Below are 22,289 nucleotides of genomic sequence, written 5' to 3'. Positions count from 1 at the left end.
TCAGCCTCCCAAATAGCTGCACTTACAGGCTTGAGTCACTGCACCCAGCCAAACATCCAGTTCTTAATCCTAAGAAAACCTCCAACAGTAACATTAGATGATTTCTGGCAAACAATTCCTACTAATGAGAACAAAGTGTATATACACATGGAAAAATACACAGGGGGAAGACGTATATTTATACAAAGAACAGGAAAACAACCTAAATGATAGGAACAAAATAATTACGTAAACTGTGGTATGTCCACACAATGACACTGGATTTCAGGAATTTAAAACATAAAAACTACATATTATACTATAAGTCCCAGGGAGGGGACATTTCAAAGTCTTCTGCTGTTTGCAATCTTTTCACTCTGTTAAAATTAATAGGCTAGCTTTTTTCCTAAAAAGTAATGAGCTTGTTGTAGTTTGAATTTCCCCACCAAAACTCCTGTTGAAATTTAATCCCCATCATGAGGTGGAACCAGGTGGGGCTTTCAAGGAAGTAATCAGAATCAGATGAGGTCATGAGAGTAGAGCCCTCATGATTGCATTAATGACTTTATAAGTGGAAAAGAGACCCAAATGAATGAGCCTGTTCTGCCTTGCTATGTACTGCTCTTCCTATGTACTGCTCCATGCCAACTGCCTCAGGACTTCAGTCTTCATCAGAAAGAAGGCTCTCACCAGATGTGGCCCCTCAACCTGAAAATTTCCAGTCTCCAGAACTGTGAGAAATAAATTTATTTTCTTTATAAATTACCCAATTCGTGTTACTGAGTTACAGCAACAGAAAATGGACTAAGGCTGGTCACAACTTATATCATAAACACAACACTATTCAAACAAATTACATTATGTTTACTTAAAGGAATACTATGGAGACAATGGAAAGAACAGGATTCTACTTAAATATATAACCCTATGGCAGGATATGCAGTGTTACCTGAAATATCGTTGCAGTAGCACAGAAACAATGAGCTAATAAATCTTAAAAAATTATCTACCTACTTAAATATGTAATACATGTGTTAACTTTTACATGTTTAGAGTATATGTGAGAATAAGGAAGAGGACAGAAGACTCACTTTTGGTTTATATTTTTATACAATTTGAATTTTAATTAAAGTAAGCATGTAATATTATCAAGTAAAAAGATTTAACAGGAAACTGTTAATCTGGACTAAAAATAGTACTGATATTATTATAATAAGTATATAACATTATCCTAACAATGGAATACTACTGAACAATAAAAACTAAAGGTATTTGTTACAGTATGGATAAACCTTTATAACATTATATTAAAAAGAAGTCTTACTCAAAAGAATACATAATCCATGATTCCATAAGTATGAAGTTCTAAATAGGCAACACTAATATATAGTGGGAAAAAAATTCAGAATAGTGATTTCTTCTAGTACTAGGTGGGGGTCACAGGAAGTAGAACGATGGAAACTTTTCAGGGTGATGTCAACCTTCTTTACCTTGATGGGAGACTGGGTTACAACAATCGATGCATTTGTCTAACTGATTAAATGGTACAATTAATATCTATCTGTACAATGATTGTACAAAACTCTTAAAATTTAAAAAGAGAACTAAACCAATGCTAAACTATAATGATACACATACATTAGAGGGGGAAGTGCACTGATGCCTACAATTCACTTCTAAATGAATCAAAGAGGACAGAGTGATATATACACTAAAATGTTAATGGCATAATCTAAGTAATGGGTTTACCACCATAAAATTCAAAACATATTTCTTATATATTTGACTTCTTGTATAATAAAATCCTGTGGGGGGAGGGTCAAGAAAAAACAGATAGAAAATTCTGAAAATGAGTATTATTAACAGGGGACTAAACTTACAGGGATTACAAACCCCCACAAAATAAAAGTGTGATATAAAAGACACAGATCGATAAAACATAAAGAAAGTTAGAATAAAACCAAATATACATAAAAGTGTAATATATAATTAAGGTAGCCTCTCAAATCATTAGGAAAAACACATTATGCAATTTTATATGTGAATATAAGAAATCAAGAAAGCTGGATCCATAGCCTCTTCTAAATATATTTCAGGTGGATAAAAGACTCAAGTATTAAAAATAAGAAGACTGTCAGGGGTTATGTTGCATGACTGTAATCCCAGCACCTTGGGAGGCCGAGGCTGGACAATCAGAAGTTCAAAGCCAGTCTCAGCAACTCAGTGAGATTTTGTTTCAAAGTAAAAAATAAAAAGGGGCTGGGGACATGGCTCAGTGGCTAATCACCCTGTGTTCAATTTCTAGTATCAAAAAAATTTACAGATACTATAAAGCACATGTATGATACCACTGGAATGCTCTGAAAGACTATTTAATCTCCAGCACAGTATGTCACAGTACAGTATGATTTGTAGTATGCCTATCATTTATTAAAGTTCATCAACTATGATAAATCAGTTGGTACTCTAGCAATGGATAAGCACTATTAGTGACAGCTATCAGTATATTATCTCCATCACCAATATCCTCATCTCAGAATACGAAAGGTTTTGTGTAAGTTACGAACAAATCCAGACTCCATGAAATAAAGGATAAATTCAAGTAAATAAAATGAACACTTTCTGTATTAAAACAACTTCCAAGCCAGGTATGGTAGTACATGCCTATACCCAGCCACTTGGGACACAGGGCAGGAAAGCTGCTTCAGCCCAGAAGTTTGAAGCCAGCCTGGACAACACAGTGAGACTTCATCTCCAAAAGAAAAGAAAAGAAAAATTACCATAAGCAGAATCAACATAAATGTGAATATGGAGACGAGAAGTTGCAACCCATATAGTAATTCCTCAAATATATGAAAAATTCCTAGAAATAAACTTTTTAGGAAAGCAACAATGTAACAGAAAATATAGAAGTAGTACAGAGAAAAAACATATAGATAGATGAGTAAATTAAGAAAAACTTACCAACAAAATTCATGAAACAAATGCATATTAAAACTACATTAGCAATTCCACGTCTGGATCGATGCAGAAAAACCACAATGAAATCCTTGAAAATGACACATGAAAACACAAAATATCTACAAAGTCTCATACCTATTAAAGATGCTGGTTTTGGGGCTGAGGTTGTGGCTCAGTGGTAGAGCACTTGCCTCGCACGTGTGAGGCACTGGGTTCAATCAGCATCACATAAAAAGCTAAATAAAAAAATAAAGGTATTGTGTCCACCTACAACTAAAAATATTTTTTTAAAAAGATGCTGATTTTGTGTAATCAACCAATCTTCCATCAACCAAATTTTAGTCCTAAATGACTTCACTAGTGAAGAATACAAATAACTCAGAAAAAATAATTCTAAAGTTTTTCAGAAAAATAGGACAGAATGATTGTCCACTTGTTTTAGTATTAGCACATCAAATCCAATTGTTTTTAAAATATAATGCGTCATGAACAGGCAAGATTTATCACAGTAATGCAAGACTAAATTAACATCTAAAAGTCAATCCATGTAAATAAACCACACTAACAGATAAGAGGGAGAAAACTCAATATGTCATCTTAACAGATGCAAAAAAATAATAATCTTACAAATTCAATACCCTTTCATGACCAAAACTGCAATTAAAAGAGAATTTCCTCAATCTGGTAAAATGACACTTGTAATATATGTGCAGAGGAGAAAAAAAATCAAACAAAAGATTTGTAAGACCTTGACAGAGAAAAGGATAAAATTTGCCTGTATATTGGTAAAATACATCTGACAGTATCATAAGTAAGAGATCTCAAACTTACCCCACTATTTACATAAACAAAAGATTCTAAATATAATCTCAAATTCATTCCCTTTTCTTTGGGATAAAGAAAGTAAAAGAAGGGCTGGGGATATAGCTCAGTTGGTAGAGTGCTTGCCTCCCAAGCACTAAGGCCCTGGGTTCAATCCCCAGTACTGCCAAAAAAAAAAAAAAAAAAAAAAAAAGTTATTAAGAAAGTAAGAGGAAGAATAAATACTCCTGGGAATCATTTTGCTCAAACTTGAGTTAGTGGTTCTCAGTAAATCCACATCACACATGAGACTATCTTATTTTCTATCTTACTGATAATACTATCACTGTCTCTTGATTTATGCTTATAAAATGATTTTGAGAAGTACTATAAAAGTGCTAAAAGAAAAAAAATACTAAACTTAATTTTGATTTACTTAGCAACTCAGTGAAAAGTCAAATAATACAGCAGTAAAATGTGGTTATAAGACTCAACTTGTCAAAAGTTAAAGGGATAAAATGGTAATAAAAAGCATTTTTGCCAACAATTACAGAATATTAACTCTTCTACCAACTGTAAAATTATCACACTAAAATTACTAAAGCAACTTTTTTGTGCAGCCGTATGAAAGAAGCAATCCTGAACATAGTACACGTAATAACACTTTGGGTAGATATTAATATTCTTCAATATTCTTCAATGTCTCCCCCCGCCCAAAAAAAAAAAAAACTAAGTTACCTGAATAATTTTAAGCTTTACATTTCTACTCTTAAAGGTACTATGAAGTAAAAATAGAGAAATAGGCCCAAAGATTATTTAATCTTCAAACTGCTCATATAAGTTCTTCTCTGAAGTAAAAGTCAACATAACCAAGAATCATAATGAAAGTTTAGTTTTGCAGAAATACTCATATAAAAAGTAGGAATATAAGTACAAAGATAATTTAAGCACATCGTTAGATTCTGTAAGCTAAGCTAAAAAGAATGCAATTTATTATCTAGAAATGCTGAAATTTTGGATTAAGCAGAAGGATATTTAAAAGGTTGGAGTCAGGTGTGGCGGTGCATGCCTGAAATCCAAGCAACTTGGGAAGCTAGTCAGGAGGATCACAAGTTCTAGGCCAGCCTCAGCAAGTTGGCAAGATCCTCTCAAAAGAAAAAAGGGCAGGGGGGAGGTCTGTGGGATGTAGCTCAATGATAAAGCATCCCTGGGTTCAAATGCCCATACCAAAAATAAATAAAATGAAACAGGTTGGGCATCCATGTCTAAAGAACTGAAAGGGAGAAAGACTAAAGACAGAAAGATTTGTTACGAGACAAATCATGCTGGTTTAGATAAGGAATATGAGCTTCCTACTAAGCAATGTCACTAAGAATTTTTAAAAGAACGAGATATGACCTGATAATTAAGTAGGGGACAAATAGAGGAGGGAAGAGACACTAAAATATAAAATTTAAAGCCTGGATAATCTGCAGAAATGAAATGAAATTAAGTGAACCTAAAGAATGTTTCTTTTCAGAAACAGGTTAAAGTTCAGGTGAAACATGCAGGCAGATATACAATTAGCAAATGGAAATAAGAGCTTAAAGTTTTGAAAGTAGTTAAGTTTACTAAACATGTTTATGTGAAAAATAAATGCACACAGCAGAAGTCCTCATGTGGAGTCCATTAATGAGCTCTGAAATTTGAAGCAAATGTTGAAGTATACTTATACTTAGTAAGGGAATCATACTTCAGATCTTATGCACCAATGGCACAGATTATTAAAAAAAAAAAAAAAAAAAAAAAAAAAAAAACCCTTACAGCAATTATCTTAGTCCATTTGGCTATAATTAAAAAAAAAAAAAAAAAAAAAAAATCCCAGACAGGCTAATTTTTAATGAACACAGACTTTTGAGCTCCCTGTTCTGAACCCTGGGAAATCCAAAATCAGGGCATTAGCAGGCTTGGCAATTCTGGTCCCAAGATGTAGCCTTGAAGAAAGGAACAAACCGTTCCTCACAAGGTAGAAGGCAGAATGGCAAAGAAGCAAAAGGTGGTATAAAGGTGTTAATCCTACTCATGAGGACCCAGCCTTCATGGCCTAATCACCTCTTAAAAAGGTCCCACCTCAGGTGGGTGTGGTGGCCCAAACCACACACCTGTAATACCAGCAGCTCTGGAGGTGAAGGCAGGAGGATCTTGAGTTCAAAGCCAGCTTTGGCAACTTAGCGAGGCCCTAAGCAACTCAGTGAGACCCTGTCTCAAAATAAAATATAAAAAAGAGATGAGGATGTGGCTCAGTAGTTAAGCACCTCTGGGTTTAATTCCAAGTTTAAAAAAAAATATATATATAGATATAGATAGATATATATAGTTATAGATATACATATAGATAGATGTAGATATAGATATAGATATAGATACCTGTTACATGAGCCATTAAAACTTGAACATGAGTTTTGGAAGAGACAAAACACTCAAAACCACAGCAGAAATGAGTAAGACATCAGGAGTAAAAATGATTATGAGAAGAAAAAAGTCAATGTAAAGACTTTGAAAAATACAATTCAAAGTCAAAAAAAGGAACTAAAGGCAATAAGACTAATTCGAAAAGAAAAAGAGCCAAAGTATTAAGGATCCAAACAAATAGGAAGTTAAAACGGCACTACCAAAGGTTGGAGGCATATACCTCAAAGCATCATTAACATTGTCTGATATTACACACATAGGTCAAAGAACATAAAACTTTAGTCTTTACATTTAGTAAACAAATTCATTGATAACACTGAGGTACACAGTTTTGGCTGAATACACATGGGAAGAAATTATATTACAAGGGATTAAGAAATGGGGCAAATAAACAAAAAACTAATATTGAATTCCACAATTTATCAGTGAAAGGAAAATAAAGCCAGTAAAAAAGTGACCAGAAGAAAAATACAATTTTATTTTTTGTTACTACTCTTGTTGAGTCTTTCCTCCTTAAGGAATAGGACAGTGACATACTTTGCCAAAAGGAGCCAGTAGAAAGGGAAAGATCAAAAGAGGGCAACATGATCAAAAGTTCAAAAGTCAAAAGATCATTTTGCAAACTCAAAAGAACAATTATTCACTTAAGTTAGGAACAAAATAAATTTTAATGTGGTGAGAAAGGCATATTTGTTAGTAACAAGTGTGGATGATGGGGAAAATACCACAAAAACTTCAAGGAAGTTTCATTATTGAGCTCTGTCAAGGATCAATAACCACAATGGCTTTAAAATTTCGTCCTTTTCAACAAAGTTACTATGAAAATGAAAAACTAAAATGGCGCATATAGAAATAGGAAAGAAAACACTATTCTGTAGTAGTAATTTAAGAACACGCATAGCCCTAGAGTCAAAAGGCTTGAGTTCAAATCACTGTGAATCTTAACTGTGAGTATCTTAACTGTGTTTCTGTGCCTCTGTGTCATCATCTGCAAAACAGAGGTAACAATGCCTAATAAAACCTGGAATACAAAACACTTAAGGATGCATGCAAATGTTAAGATGGTAGTGGCAGCATTAGTAGAGACAAGAGAAACAATAACAACAGTAGTGTAACCTATTAGTGTTTAATCAACCAGTATGTAAGAAAGAGGAAAAAGCTAGGCTCTTTAATATGTGTCTCACTAAATCCTTGCAACTACAGAGGGAAACCAGTATAATTCTCCCTTTTATATCCAAAAAGAAAGAACAGGTTAATTTGCCTAGCACTCAGCTAATAAATGGCAAAAGTGAAATCTGAATATTGATCTACATAGACAAAAAGCTTCTTTTCTTTCCACTACACAATACTACCTCCATAGCACAATACAACAGCAGAAGCAAAAGACTAGATATTCTGTTCTTCACAACTAAACTTCAAAATCTAGGCACAACATTAAATCTATCTGCCTCTCTGTTTTCTGAAAAATTGAAAAGTTTGATTACTACATATTGAGGTGTATCTTCAGATTTTAAAAAAAAGTCTATAATTTATTAAACTGTGGACATTTAGTGATTGTAAGCCTATTAAAAAGTTTTACAATAAGCAGAAAACTTTTTGTTTAAAAAAAACAAAACAGAACAGAAGAATTTAATTTTTTGTTCAAGGACTTCACATGAATGGTAGAGGACAGACCAACATCTAGTTTTATATTATTATTAACAAGTATGACTAAGCAAATACTTGAGACAACAAATGACATTTTAGTATCTATATTTTCAATAACTTTTGGAAAAAACTCAAAAACACTGATCCAACTACAGAACTCATAACCAAATAAAATACAGACTTACAAACTTTTATTTCATGCTGAAAATGCAACCAGGCATTCAGCCCACCTCATCTCCATCAATCTGAAAACTCATCTGCCCTAAAACCCTTCACTGACTTCCCTCTATCCTTCAATAATTTCCAAAACTCTTAACATGACTCAACAAAGTACTATGTGATCTGGCTCCTCTCTCTGGAACTCTCCACTACTATACTTTTGCTCCTTTTTTTATTTCTTTCAATCCCTCCAAGACATCTTTTCTCTCTTTTTAGAATCTTCATATTATCTGTTCTCCAAAACCTAGAAAGCTTTTATAGGTCCTGTTTCCATTCTTTTACCCCAGCAAACTACTCTTCATCCTTCCATAGCATGCCAGGAAGGCCTTTCCTGACCTCCCCATATATTTTGAAAGCATTCTGAACTTCTTCACAAAAACACAACTTTGTAATTTCTTGTTCAACACCTGTCTTCCCTGCCAAATGGTAAATGATATAAAGATAGTCATTTCATGTCTTGTTTCCTACTACTTCCCCAATATCTGGCATACTGATGAGCCTTGAATAGGTCAAGTGCTCAATAAAAATTTGCAGAATAATTTAAAATCTGTGGTAAATCCAAAACCATAAAATACAAGTAGCTAAAAGTTCTATATAAATCTCAAGTTATATCTTATCCTTGGTCTTTCATAAGTTCCTCTCTCAAACAGATGTAGTTTTTCAATTACAATGTTAAGCTGAAGCAAAAAAAAAATCCCATCAGATAACAAAACTAAGGTTACAAACCACTGGTCTTAAGAAACATTAGAATCAGTAAGTCATCATCTAAAAGAATCCACCTGAAATGGAAGTAAAGGGTCAGGAACACAAAGTAATTGTAAATATTCTCTTTTAGGTTAATGGAAAAAAAAAGGGGGGGGGGGAATGACAGTAAAGCTGATTTGAAACTGAATACTTAATTGTTCAAATTTTAAAACTGAATGCTTACAAAAAAATGGAAGTTATTTTAACACAAAACATTTTCCAAAGTTTTCTGTTCACTTCTTACCAAGCACTAATTACAAACCAGGCAGTGTTCTATGGTTTTCTTAATACATATTATTCCCCCCATTTTACAGATGAGGAAACATGGGCATTAATTTATCCAATATGATACAGCTGCTAGGGAAGTGGCAGAGGTACAAAACATTAGGCCCTTAAGTTCTTCCCTCTCAACTTCTGTACTTGCTCCCACTCTTTTCAATCCACTGCAACAGAACTACTTTATTTTTTTATCTTTGTTGACTTGGGGTTTTCTTGGGGTACTGGGGATTAAACCTAGGGCTTTGAACACACTAAGCGCATGGTCTATCACTAGCTTACATATTCCAGTCACCTGAAATAGAACTTGTCTGTCCTATTCTACTCCAGTGAAACTCCTTTGCCAGGATTACCAATGACCTCCACCTTGCCAGATATAAGGGCCACTTATCTGCCTCCATCTTTTTTCATCCATTCTGCATTTTCTATCAAGTTAATGACTCCCTTCTTCTATCACACAGTTGTTCTTTCCTTTAGTAACACAGAGTCCAGTTTTCCTACCTCAGTTCTAGGCCCTCCTTTCTTCCCTACACATGATTCCTAGGAAATCTCCCACAATACTATGACTTTATATATCATTGCATGACTACAAATTTCTGTAGTGCTGACCTGAGTTCATATATCCAAATTCATACCTGACATCTCACTTACGTGTACAATACCTCATACTTAATAATCAAAGCCAACCACTTTCCCCTTCTCCCCTCAACCTGTTCTCTCTTTTAGCCTATCATCAACCATCCAGTTGCTTAGACTGACTTCTTTGGCATCATCCTTGATTTCCCTTTTCCTCATCTCCCACAGCCAATCTACCAGCAAGTTCTACCAGATCTACTTAAATATATTTGGTTCTTTCAGTCTCCACTATCACACTAATGCAAACAACCCACATTTCTTAACAATATCCTTCAGAATAGGCTCCTTCATTTCATTTTTGCCCCTTTAATCTCCTTTAGACAAAGCAGGCAAAGTTAAAACAATCAGTCCTTGCATGCTTCAAATCTTCTTATATCTTTGTATTATACTTTAAATAAAATCCTGATTCCTCACCATGGACTAAAAGATTCCCTATGAGTTGGCACTGCTACTTCTCCAACTTCTTGTCTTTCCACTCTCTCCCCCATCACAAGATTCCCTGCAGCCACAATGGCCTTTCTCTTCCTGGTAACACCAGAGGATCATGTCTGCTACTGGGCCTTTGCATCTGCTCTCCACTCTGCAAAGAACGTTCTTTCCCCAGACTTTCACACAGATGGTTCCTTCCCCTCCTTAAATGTTGCTAAAATGTGACCTACTCAAAGGCCTTCTGTCTGACCATCCTATGTGAAGTGGCCCCCATTCTAATCATTCGTTTCTTTTACATGATCCTCTGTTATTACAATGGTCATAACACTACTGATACTATCAACATCTGAAATGGTCCTATTTACTTGTTTACTACACCCTGTCAGCTTTGGAACTTAAAACCTCTGTTCCTAAAGCAGTACATGATAGGAGCTTAATAAATGCATTAAATAAATAAATTTTCCCCATTATATTTTGCTTACTGTGAACCAACCAAGCCTGATAAAGCACTCAGTCCATAATCTATTTTGTATTAACAGGGAAGTTATTAAAACACTCCTTAAATTTTCCAACCGAAGACATTTCAGAACTCAAACCTCATCCGTAAGCGCAGTCCATCTACAGCATTCCACTTAAAACTGCTAAATATTCCATATGAATGGAGAAAATTTTCTCCCACCTCTCCAAGTGAACGAACGTGTAGGCGGGAAAAGGGAATTTTACTGGGCACCCTAGCACCTGTTACATCTTCAATCAGTTAAGAGAAGTGCAGATGAGCCAGACAGCACATGGGAGACGTGGCCTTTCTTTCAGGGATTGTACTTAGTTGAAATATGAGATATTTAAACTAGAACTGTCCTAATCCATAATAGAGACCATTCACTTCATTAAAAAAAAAAAAGTAAAATAGTCTGTAGGCAGGAGGTTATGCTCGGATTCACTAAAAGGAAAAGAAACGGATTTTGAGGCCCTCAGAAAATGTGTATGCAAGGAGGTTGGGGTCGGTCTACACATAACGGGAAACAAGAGGAGAGGCACGCCGGTTCAAAGCTCAGCTCCGCGATAAAATAAAGCTCAGCTCAGGCTCTCAGCGTTACACTAGGACCTGGACGCGAAGGTGGCCCAGGAGAAAACAGAGCCCTGGGACCTGCGTTCACCGCTTCGGCCTCCACCGCAGGCACTTTGGAGAAACACCACAGATCTATGTGTCTGCCTATCCACCACAGCCATCCCTGCAAGGAGATATCCCCCGCATACTCACATGGGCTCGAGAGTCTTGCTGAGCCAGGACTTGAGTGCCTCGAAGTTTTCAATGATCATTTTAGAAACCATCCACAGCGGCCCCGAGGCCCGTCACACTCCTCCGCCCGCCCAGGTCGCGGCCGCTACGGCCGCCGCTGCCCCCGCCCCCTCCTCCGCGCGCCGCCCGCGTGGGCCGCGGTGGGAGGCGCCGGTGGCAGGTTCCCGCGAGCCCCGATCGGCGAACAGCTCCGCGGGGATCGCCGCAGGCCGCGAGTCCTCGGGGTGCTAGGAGCTCCCCCTTCCCGGACCCCGGCCTGGGCTGAGGCAGCAACGGTTTGCCCGGGCCCTCCCCCTTCCCTACTCCCCAGCGAGTCTTCCCGAACCGGGAGCGCGAAACGCGCTTAGACCCGGGCTTCCTCTCAGCTTCGGGACTAGGTGCTTGTTGGCAACGCAAAAGAGGCAAAAGTAAAGAAGGCGAAGACGAAGGGCAGCTCAATGGGAACGATTCGGGGGGTCTTCCCGGCTCCCAGCACCCCCAAGAAGATGGCTGCCGATAAGTCTCGCGAGAATTAATGAAGTCTCGCGGTGACTCCCGGAGACTGCTGGGAAGAGACGTAAGTTCGGCAGAAAGCGGACTGGACAAGTTGGGTGGTTTGGTTTGCGCGTTCGCGTGGTTTGCTTGCCTGGTACAGTTTTACCATGTGGTTCTCAATCTTTAAAGACGAAGCCTTATTACAAGGTCCGAAAGGCAGCTTACTTCAGAAACTGCGCGAGCCCGAGCTCACCCTCAATGAGAGGGCCGTCGCGTGTTAACTGGAAAGAATCTGCGGGATGGAGTGCCCTTTGAAAGAACGGTCTGCCACCTGTTTACCTCAGTACCCTACCAGTACCACACACTGCATGTGCTGTGGTGTGGACAAGATCGGTAAATACAGGCTAGTTTAAGGTAAATCACTGACTCTCCAAAGGATTAGAGTCCTATCCACAATTACCCGACTTAGTAACCAAACCCTAATGACCTAGGGATACCCCCAAGACAAAGTTGAGATGACTTTGACAGCTTTCGGATACTTTCCAGCCACCTGAAAGATAAGTGTTGTGCCGTTTTAAAGTAGGGAAGATTTATTTAGAGCAGATTCAGCTCCATCTCAGAGAAATTACCTTGTATCGAAAGAGAAAGCTTTCATATCAGCATCCCCAAAAAGTAAACTTCCTCTCCTGAGAGGTCCAATAAGTTTGATTCCTGAGTTCTATTTATTTTATACTCCTATTAAGACTAAGTGGAACTTTGCAAAGGGTCTAAAATCAATGAACTATAGTGGAATGGAAATATTCACAAACTGAAGACACATAAGTAGACCAATAAAGGTCTTTATGAGAGACACAGCAGTATACTAAATTGTCCTTATGAACTCTGAGTTTATAATTTGCTAGAATGAAGCGTCCTTAAGCATTAAGTGAAAAGATTATCAAGTACTAAGCTAGACGTTTTCCTAAAATATAGAATCTAGAGTAGAATGCAAATTAGAATCCAGCTACTGAATAGCCAGGGTGTTAAGTAAAGTGATTTAGATAAGCAAAATTAGCCAGAAACAAAAGTACAAACATTCATGATTTTACTTGCATGAGGTTTCTAGAGTAGTTGTTGAGAGAGAAAATAGAATGGTGGTTGCCAAAAATGAGAGGTGAAGGAGGAGACAGGGAGAAAAGAACTTCAGTTGTTTTTCATTGAAGCTAGCATTTCAGTTTGTGATGCTAAAAGTTATGAAGAGGAATGGTGTTTGCACAACATTTTGAATATATTAAATGCCATTGGATTGTATGATTAAAATGCTAAATGTCATGATACATGTTATAATAAAATTTATAACTTCAATATTGCTGAGAGAATGAAATCTTATTTTGTTTTATAGCCTTGTCACAGTCTGACTTCACCAATATTATGAAAATAATCTCCAACTGTTCCATAACTCTGCTTCTCTACTCAAGCCTTCCAAAGGTCTATCAAATACCAGAGATTCCAAGTAAATTGATTACTCATGTTATTTCCCACAGAGAATGCCTCCACTTCTTTTTCTGAATGCTCAAATCTTGCCCATCCTTCTCTAGGACCAATGCTACTGTCCTATTTTAAGGTCTTCTCTTATTCTTCCTAAACAATCACAACAGTTTGGTAATCTCTGTGTTTTAGGCTGCCCTCATATCAGTTCATCTTTATTCGTCATCATCATTGCCTTTAACAGCAATAATTCTAAAACTTGGTTCTAATCTGTCACTTCCTTGCTTAAAATTTTCATCAACTTCCACATTGTCTTCAAGATAAAGAGAATGTTAAATATTCTGATAAAACCTTTCATAAATCAAATCCCTACCTGTCTGCCTAGAAATGTATGTCAATACCTTTAGGCTTTTTTCCCAGACATTCTGAACAAGTTTGAGTTTCTTGAAAAAACTGTGTTTTTCTCTCACTACACTTGAGCCATTGCAAAAGGTATTCCTCCTTTTCATTCGAAGGATTCCTACTTACCATCAAAATTCAGTGCATATAGTCACTTTCAGGAATGTATCCCTGACCTTCCTGCTTTAAAGTGATAGTCTTTCTCACATCAGCCTATGCTTGCTTCTATTATAAATAAATCCCTCATTGTTTTAGTAATTATCTGATTATCTGTTTCTTAATAGACTATAGCTTTAATCTTCTACTCAAGATCAGCCCGTGATATATACAATTTTTATTCACAGTAGTTGGTGTTGTATAAACAGCTGCAAATGCTGAATTAACAAATACAGAACCATTACTCTGAGGGGAAATACTGGTTAGATGCCTGTGAGCTGCTAGTCACATTTTTGTCAATCGGTCAATAAATAATCATTTTTATGTGTTTATATCTAAAGCATCTTATTTAATATATATTGGTGATTCATTCACATTGTACTCATGACTCTATAACTCATGCCTGAACAAAGCTTATGTAATACATGTATTTTTTTTTATAAGAAATATCACAGCCAGGCACGGTAGTGCACACCTGTAATCCCAGTGAACTGGGGAAATTGAGGCAGGAGAATCTCAAGTTCAAAGCCAGCCTCAGCAAAAGTGAGGCATTAAGCAACTCAGCAAGACCCTGTCTCTAAATAAAATATAAAACAGGGCTAGGGATGTTACTCAATGGTCCAGTGCCCCTGAGTTCAATCCCCAGTGCCTCCCCCTCCCCGAAAAAAAGGAAGAAAGGAAGGAAGGGAGGGAAGGAAGGAGGAAGGATCACAATCTTCAACCTTCTTGCACTCAACTAAATAGCACTCCAGCATTACACTTGGGAATCATTTTAAACAGTAAAATTATCAATGAAAAATCACAAATATTTTTTAAATGGCAATAAACAGATCATGAAGGGACACTTGTTTCCATATTAGAGTTGAAAAAAAGAAGTCAGAGGATTCCCTTGTTCAATCTTAGCTGGGAATATGAACATTGGGTGACTCAACACCACCCAGTTCAGGTCTACAAAATGACTGAAAAGCCACTACAAGTACTGATTTGGGGGTTACAAGTAATTTTAGTAAAGTCAAAAATTCAGAATCTGCAAGTAATAAGATTCAACTATATTTTTTGAACAACCAAAGGAAACCTTATCATTTCCATAAAATCTTTCCTGCCCACTATAGGTGATAGCAATCTCTTCAACTAAATGCATAGAGCAGAGCTTGCTAGCATTCCATCATTAGTCATTGTTGCTCCCTAGCATGCTTCTCTTCCTCAAACATTTATTATTAATCCCACTTCATTTCACTGGTTCATTTTCTTTGGCCCTTTCTTCAAAGGTGGAAAAATAGCTAATGTGATATCGGTACTACTCAAAGAAAACAGAACAACCACCATAGACTTCTTCCTCTATTCAGTAACATGAATATTTTGACATATTCAGTATTTGGCTAACCAGTTAACATTTTCCAATGCATCATGCTCTTTCAAAGGTCTGTGAGTTTGTTCATGCTGTTTCTTCTGTCTGGAATGACTTTCCTTGTTGCTCAAATGTCATTTCCTCACTGATAACCTATACCAAGGTACTTGGTTCCTGAGTGTATAAGTTAAAACATTTTATTTAGTTTTCTCATCTTTCTCAGCTCTGATTATGAGCTCCTTAAGGACCCAAACTTAAGCTTATTTCTCTTTGTACTTCCTTAAATTTGCACAATATCTGAAAAAGAACAAAAGTTTATTAAAGGATATATGTTTCATTATAAATAGGAAGAAAGCAGAATCAGGAGGAAATATTTGAACAGGCAAGGAAATGATATATTGTCTAGTAGACTACAACTCTTTATGGTTTTTTACCATGAGCTGCCTTCATCTTTTAAATTCCCTGATCCCAGGAGTATTTTCTATAGTGTGTTTAACTCCTCCTTATTTCTTGCAGTTTTTTGTCTTAAATGATACAGTATTACTCTCAATATTGCTTTTGGAGTTTTGTTTTAAAACTCAACCACGTGAAGCAACATAGAGACAAGACTATTTCAGGCACACGTAATAGTTCTGTGGGATGTTCCTGAGGTAAAGAAGAGCCACAATCTTAAAGAAGGCCAGAGAGGTGGGAGGTATCAAGGTTGTGGGAGGAAAATGACTGTAGGTCATATTAGGGGTTGGGGGAGATTGTTATGATTTTTGAACTGAAGTTTATTTAAATTTCATAGGAAACTTCTGAAAGGTTTGCAGTGTGACAGAATCAATTAAAAACACAACCATACTACAGAGAGAACTTAATTAAATTTGAAATTTTAAAAATAAAAACATGAAGGAGGTAATTGTCCTTGAACATAATAATAATAGCAGGATTTGTATTTTCCTGGAAATAACATCAGGGTTATGTTACAAAGGAAATATATTTTCTAATCTGAGAATGCTAACTACTTGCAACGAAAAATAATGCTTGCTGTGGTGAGGTATGTCATAAGTAGGAGATACTTTAGCAATTGCTGTTGATACACACTGGGACTAGAAGTCATACTGCCATTTCCACCTCATAGGACCAGAGTACTTCTGGTATAAAAGAGTTTGAGCGATAATCACCAACTCCTCAGTGGGTACTCTATTCATATCCATAATTAATTATAATGATTCCATTTCCAGTGTGGAGTTGTTATGGAACTATTGTATGTGGATATGGCCATGGTAAGTAGTAATCAAAACATAAAAAGGATATAGATGCACATGTACATATATTGCATATTCATTACACACACATATATATAAAATCTTGTACAAACTGCCACAAATAATGACAGGTAAGTGTGAATTTTAGTACAGGGGATGCAATATTATTGAAAACTATGTGTCAGTGAAATGATGTAATGTGTATGGTCAAAGCAATTAAAAATGGGATAAGGAGAGAGAGTATCAGTGAAACAGGACTCCATTTATTGGTGAAACTGAATAGTAAATTATACTTACTTTAGCTTTAAATGTGTTTGAAATTTTCCATAATAATAAAAAATGTTTTGTAAAAAATTTATCAAGGCAGGGAGACCTAGAAAACAAAAAGGTATCTGGGAATGCCTAACAGACTGGCTAGAATGTAAGTTCCATGACAGAAGATTTTACCTGTCTTGTTTACAACTCTGTCTCCAGTGACGAGAATTTTATAGTACTTAGTAGACTCTTAATATACATCAAACTAATGAACACTGGAGAATTAAAAAGCGATCCTGGAGGAGAGTCTGGCATCTCAGACTGAGGGTAAAGAATACTGGGTTTCATTTATCTATCCTATAACATATGGCATTCTATTAGCTGTTATAAGGATAAATACCTCAAGAAAGTTACCCCCAACAGTGAGGGGATTCACAAACTTCTACCTTGGGATTGCATAACAAGTAGGTATTTGCATATTTATATACATTTGATCCCTACAGAGTTGTTCAAAGGGTCTCTATCTTATTTCATTCCTGTTAATTTCAACATTTATTATAGAAAGTGCCTCCAACCTGTGAGCCAAAATCAGAAGAAAAAATAAAAAGCACAAAGTATACCCTATCCTCCCCTAATTGGAGTGGGAGAAGGAATAAATATTCTTTTGAAGAAGTTGCACCTCTGCATGCTTTTTTTGATTCCTTAAGTATCCTTAGGACAAAATTGTCTGTACAAAGGTAATGATGTAGAACCTATATTAGTGCTCTTGAAATTTACACCCATTATTTTGGGGACCAGAACCTGAACAGAGAAAAACATCCAATAACATTGGAGTAAGAGACATCAGGCACAATTAAATGTCCTTATAACATACTTTCTAGAGGTTTGTTTGTTTGGGGGTACTAGGGATTTGACTCAGGGGCAATTTACCACTGAGCTTCATCCCCATCCCAAAAGTTTTTATTTTGAGATAGGGTCTTACTAAGTTGCTTAGGGACCTGCTAAGTTGCTGAGGCTGGCCTCAAACTTGCAATCCTCCTGTGTCATCCTCCAGAGATGCTGTATGCACCACCGTGCCCAGCTGAGACACTTATCTAAATTTTTAAAGTTGTATTGTCTTAAATCATGGTCACCAGCATTGTGTGGGTGTGGAGCGCTTTTAATGTAGCTAGTTTGAACTGTAGTATTCATTAAGTGTAAAATATGCACCAGATTTCAGAGACTTAGAAACAATAGCAACAGAAAAGTAAAGTATCTCAATTTTTACATCAATTACACAATAAAATGATAATATTTTGGATATACTGAGTTAAATAAAATATACAGTATTAATGAAATTAATTTCACCTGTTTTTTTGTTTTGTGCCTTAGTATTTTAAAATGTGACCTCTGGAAAATTTAAAATTATATATGTGGTTTACATATATTTTTATTAGTGCTTTTTTAAAATGTAAGAATTTTTGCTCCCCTTTGGAGTAAAATAAAGAACTCAGGGTGGGAGGGAGGCAAGAATGGAGGAAGAATGGATTGTATAGAGGAAAAAGAGGGGTGGGGAGTGGGTGGGAGGGAGGAAAAATAACAGAATGAGACAAACATCATTACCCTATGTACATGTATGATTACACAAATAGTGCGACTCTACTTCATGTACAACCAGAGAAACAAGTTATACCCCATTTGTGTACAATGAATCAAAATAAATAAACAAAAATTTAAAAAAAGAATTCAGTGTACAAATAGCACAATTCCTAGTCCTCTTACTATGTACTTACCTTGGTATGTTTTGGAACCCTTCTATAAAAATACTGCTGAAAACACCACTGGCGTTTGTTCAGTTTGCAAAGTTCAGGTGTGGTAGGACTCAAGATAGGAAGGATATGTTCAAGAGAACCAGCCAATACTGCCAGCAAAGGAAGGACCACCAGTCTCCCTTTTGTGAATTACCAAATAAGGATGGCTACTTACCAGCAGATGAATTATTGCGTGGAGATGAACAGTCCCAGTGAAGAAAACAGAGCATGAATATATAGAGGAATTTATTTATTTATTTATTTATTTATTTATTTATTTATTTATTTATTTATTTATTTATTTATTTATTTATTTATTTATGGGAAGGGATTCCAGGGCTTGAACTTAGGGACACTTGATCACTGTGACACATCCCCAGTCCTATTTTGTATTTTATTTAAGGACAGGGTCTCACTGAGTTTCTTAGTGCCTCACTTTTGCTGAAGCTGGCTTTGACCTCTTCGCTCCTGCTACCTCAGCCTCCCAAGCCACTGGGATTACAGGCGTGTGCCACCGCGCAGAGCTAGAAGCTTATTTTTTAAAGTGTCAAATTAAACATGAGAAATATCAGACAGAAGAACTTTCCTGCCTGTATTTTATAGTTAGCTTTATTTTTGTTTTCAAATGAGAGAGCAATATAATATTTTGGTGTACAAGGCCTTAAAACCTTAATCTCCTCCTACAAATAGGCCATGCTGTCCTCCATTCTATTTTTATACAATTAACTCCTTCTGTGTAGAACATTTACCATACCAACCACACTCTTCCCTTAACTCTTCAGGACTTATCTTAAAAATCACTTTGACTAGGAAGCCTTCTCCAATGGGGCCCGAGGTGAAAGTGTTTATCCCTATTATAATGATGTCATACCAGATTGTTAATATTGGTTTGTCTACCACATTAAAAGATTAACTTCCTTGAAAGGGGAGGTACTGGGAATAAAATTGACTAAATTATGTTGTGTGCAGTATGAACATGTGCTAATGAATTCCACTAATGTATATAATTATGATGTAGCAGTAAAAATTTTTAAACTTTAGAAAAGATTAGATTCCTTGAAGGCAAAAGTTTTTTTTCCATACACAATTTTATTTCCAGAATTCTACTTGAAATACATACTACATTTTTTAAATTGTCATTTATTACATCTTCTCTTCTGTAATAGTAATCGTGCTCATGTTAATTGACACTTTTCTGTCTTTGAAGGTGCCACAAAGGGGAACCTTTTAATCCAGAAGAGAGATTTTTTTTTAAATAGTCTTTCTTTGATAGTTGTCATTCTTCCAAAGAAGAAAAAATAAACTGGTTTTAAAAAAGAATTACAAGATTTTTGTTTGTTGTTGGATTGATTTATATTTTAAAGGGCTAGAAAGGTAGAGGAGTTTAAAGGCCCCAAAATTTGTTTATACTTCCCATATCCATCCATGCCTTTGAGAGGTTTTCTCCCACACTGATTCTAGACTTAACCAAGTGATTTACTTGTTTTGACTAATCAGATTAAAGTAAATATGATAAGAAAAAATAAATGTGATACAAGCAACATCTAAAGTGATTGCACATTGGGGCTTGCCTTCTCAGGAGCTCATTGGAGACCTACCAAGCAAAGGAGTCCTGCCTGCCAACCACCAGGCATGTGAATGAGACAAACCTAAACCCCAACTTGTTCGTCCAACCTAATCCAAAAGAATTCCCCAGGAACTCACAGAATGGTGAGAGGTAATAAAATGTTTTTAAGTCACATTAATTGATACATAGCCCAACAAACAAGCCAAACTTGTGACACAGCTTTGAATTTCACTCCATCATTAATTTAACAAATACTCAAGTTGATTTACCTGTATAAAAAGATTCTTCTTTTCAGCATGATTTAAGTAACTCATAATATCAAAGGAAATATTGAACAAGACTTCAAGTCAACAGGAACCAACAAACCCCTAGGAATCATAGCAACCAAAACTTATCTATTCATGGACACTTTCTGTAGAATTCTCCTACATTTAAATGATTCAGTGACAATCTCCTACCCAGGGCACCTCTCTTTAAGACTCAAATTTATGGGGGTATAGAATCTAACTGACATTGTCTATCTCTTTTACCAAGGAAGAGGGATTTATTACAAAATGATTATTTGGCATGCTAAAAGTTGTGACTTTAATACAGTTTATATTTTAAGAAGAATCAGATTGATTTTTTCCTTTAACATATTAATACCTATTTGTATATAATTTTCCAGACAGTAAATGTTAGTTTAAGTTAGAGTGGGAGCTTCAAAAGACACGTTTTAAATCATAATACACAAAAAAGTACACAAAAATACTCAAAACTGGAGCTGGGGCTATAACTCAGCGGTAGAGTGCTTGCTTAGCATGTGTGAGGCACTGGGTTCAATCTTCAGCACCACATAAAAATTTAAAAAATACAATAAAGGCATTGCATCCATCTACAACTAAAAAAAATTTTTTTTAAATACTCAAAACTAATGCAAGTTATCATTGTGTAAGATTTACTAGTAGCTGATGAAGAAATAATGAACTTACAAGGTTTTGGGGGGTTTTCATTCAGATTCATATTCTTTAGATTTACATTGTGTTCTGTCTCCTTTGAGTTTCCATAATCCCTACAGCCTCCATTAACCTCTCCCCCTGAACTCTCCTAATACTTAAATGAATTATAATTACATGAATTTATTTTTGCCGAATAGATTTTAATATGTTTCAGGATAAGAATCGGGTTTCCTATTTCTTCATATCCTTGCAATTCACTCAATAAATATTTAAAATTTTAGAAACTGAATTGGGGTATGGACAAACTAGTTTAATGTCTTCACATTTACAGAAGCCAAAATTGACAGAAGTCATGTAGAATGACTTTTCCAAGGTCACTTCAAAAGGTAATAGAAGAAACAAGTTACCCACTGTAAGATCCAGGGCTATAATCAATCCAGGACTTGTTAATTGATAAATGCAATTGCTATTTAATTAAAAATAGACTGGAATAAAGAAATAAAAACGCCTCATTTAAAATATTAAAATAAAAACTAGGTGCACACCTGAAATTCCAGCTCCTTCAGAAGCAAAGGCAAGAGGATTGCAAGTTTGGGACTGGCCTAAGCAATTTAGCTACATTCTGTCTCAAAATTAAAAAATTAAAAGGGCTAGGAGTGTTGCTCAGTGGTAGAGTGCCCCTGGGTTCAATCCCCAATGCTTCAAAGAAATTTAAAAAAAAAAAAAAAACCTAACCTTACAAAATAAAGATCAAATCACATTACTATTTATGTATTAGTTGGTTTCTTAAATATTTTGACTACAAAAATATGAATATATAGTAACAAAAAATTTATGGGAATGCTTCTAATGATGGATGCAAATAGCAAATGTCTTGTATGTTTTGGTAATTATGATTGGTAAGTATGAAAAGCAAAATACACAAAGAATTTGGTCTTTTAAAAATCTTTCTTTCATTTTTATTTTGGTTTCAAGACTATACAAGTATAGATTTACTGATTGACATAAATGGAAAGCAAGGGTTTGCCAGGCAACCAGTGAAGGAGAATGCTTCCTACTCTACATCTGGCTGCTGGAGGATTTTCATGATCACTGTTTTAGTTAACTTTTGCATCACTCCTTCTTTCTTTTTTGGATATTTTTCTATAAATTTAATGCTGGGATGAGTGTTTTAAAAGGTTGATTGATGGTCCAAAGGCATT

General features: G+C 35.8%; 1 protein-coding gene across 7 annotated transcripts in view; it reads right to left on the bottom strand.

The window, feature by feature from the left end:
* RBM26 (RNA binding motif protein 26) overlaps nt 1-13,123 on the bottom strand; it is an 81,035-nt gene extending 67,912 nt beyond the window's left edge. For 2 of the 7 annotated variants that reach the window (XM_079138185.1, XM_079138182.1), the window contains exon 1: nt 11,405-13,114. In XM_079138185.1, the coding sequence (XP_078994311.1) occupies nt 11,405-11,475 (71 nt within the window). In that variant the 5' untranslated portion in view covers nt 11,476-13,114. Of the gene's footprint in view, nt 1-11,404 lie in introns of all 7 variants that reach the window. The other 5 variants (XM_079138184.1, XM_079138180.1, XM_079138181.1 and 2 more) reach the window with 5 other exon arrangements.
* Between the last annotated feature and the right edge of the window lie 9,166 nt (nt 13,124-22,289).

The sequence above is a fragment of the Sciurus vulgaris genome, assembly GCF_902686455.1.
Source record: "Sciurus vulgaris genome assembly, chromosome: 4".
Lineage (NCBI taxonomy): Eukaryota > Metazoa > Chordata > Mammalia > Rodentia > Sciuridae > Sciurus > Sciurus vulgaris.
This window is presented reverse-complemented; position numbering and strand designations above follow the sequence as displayed.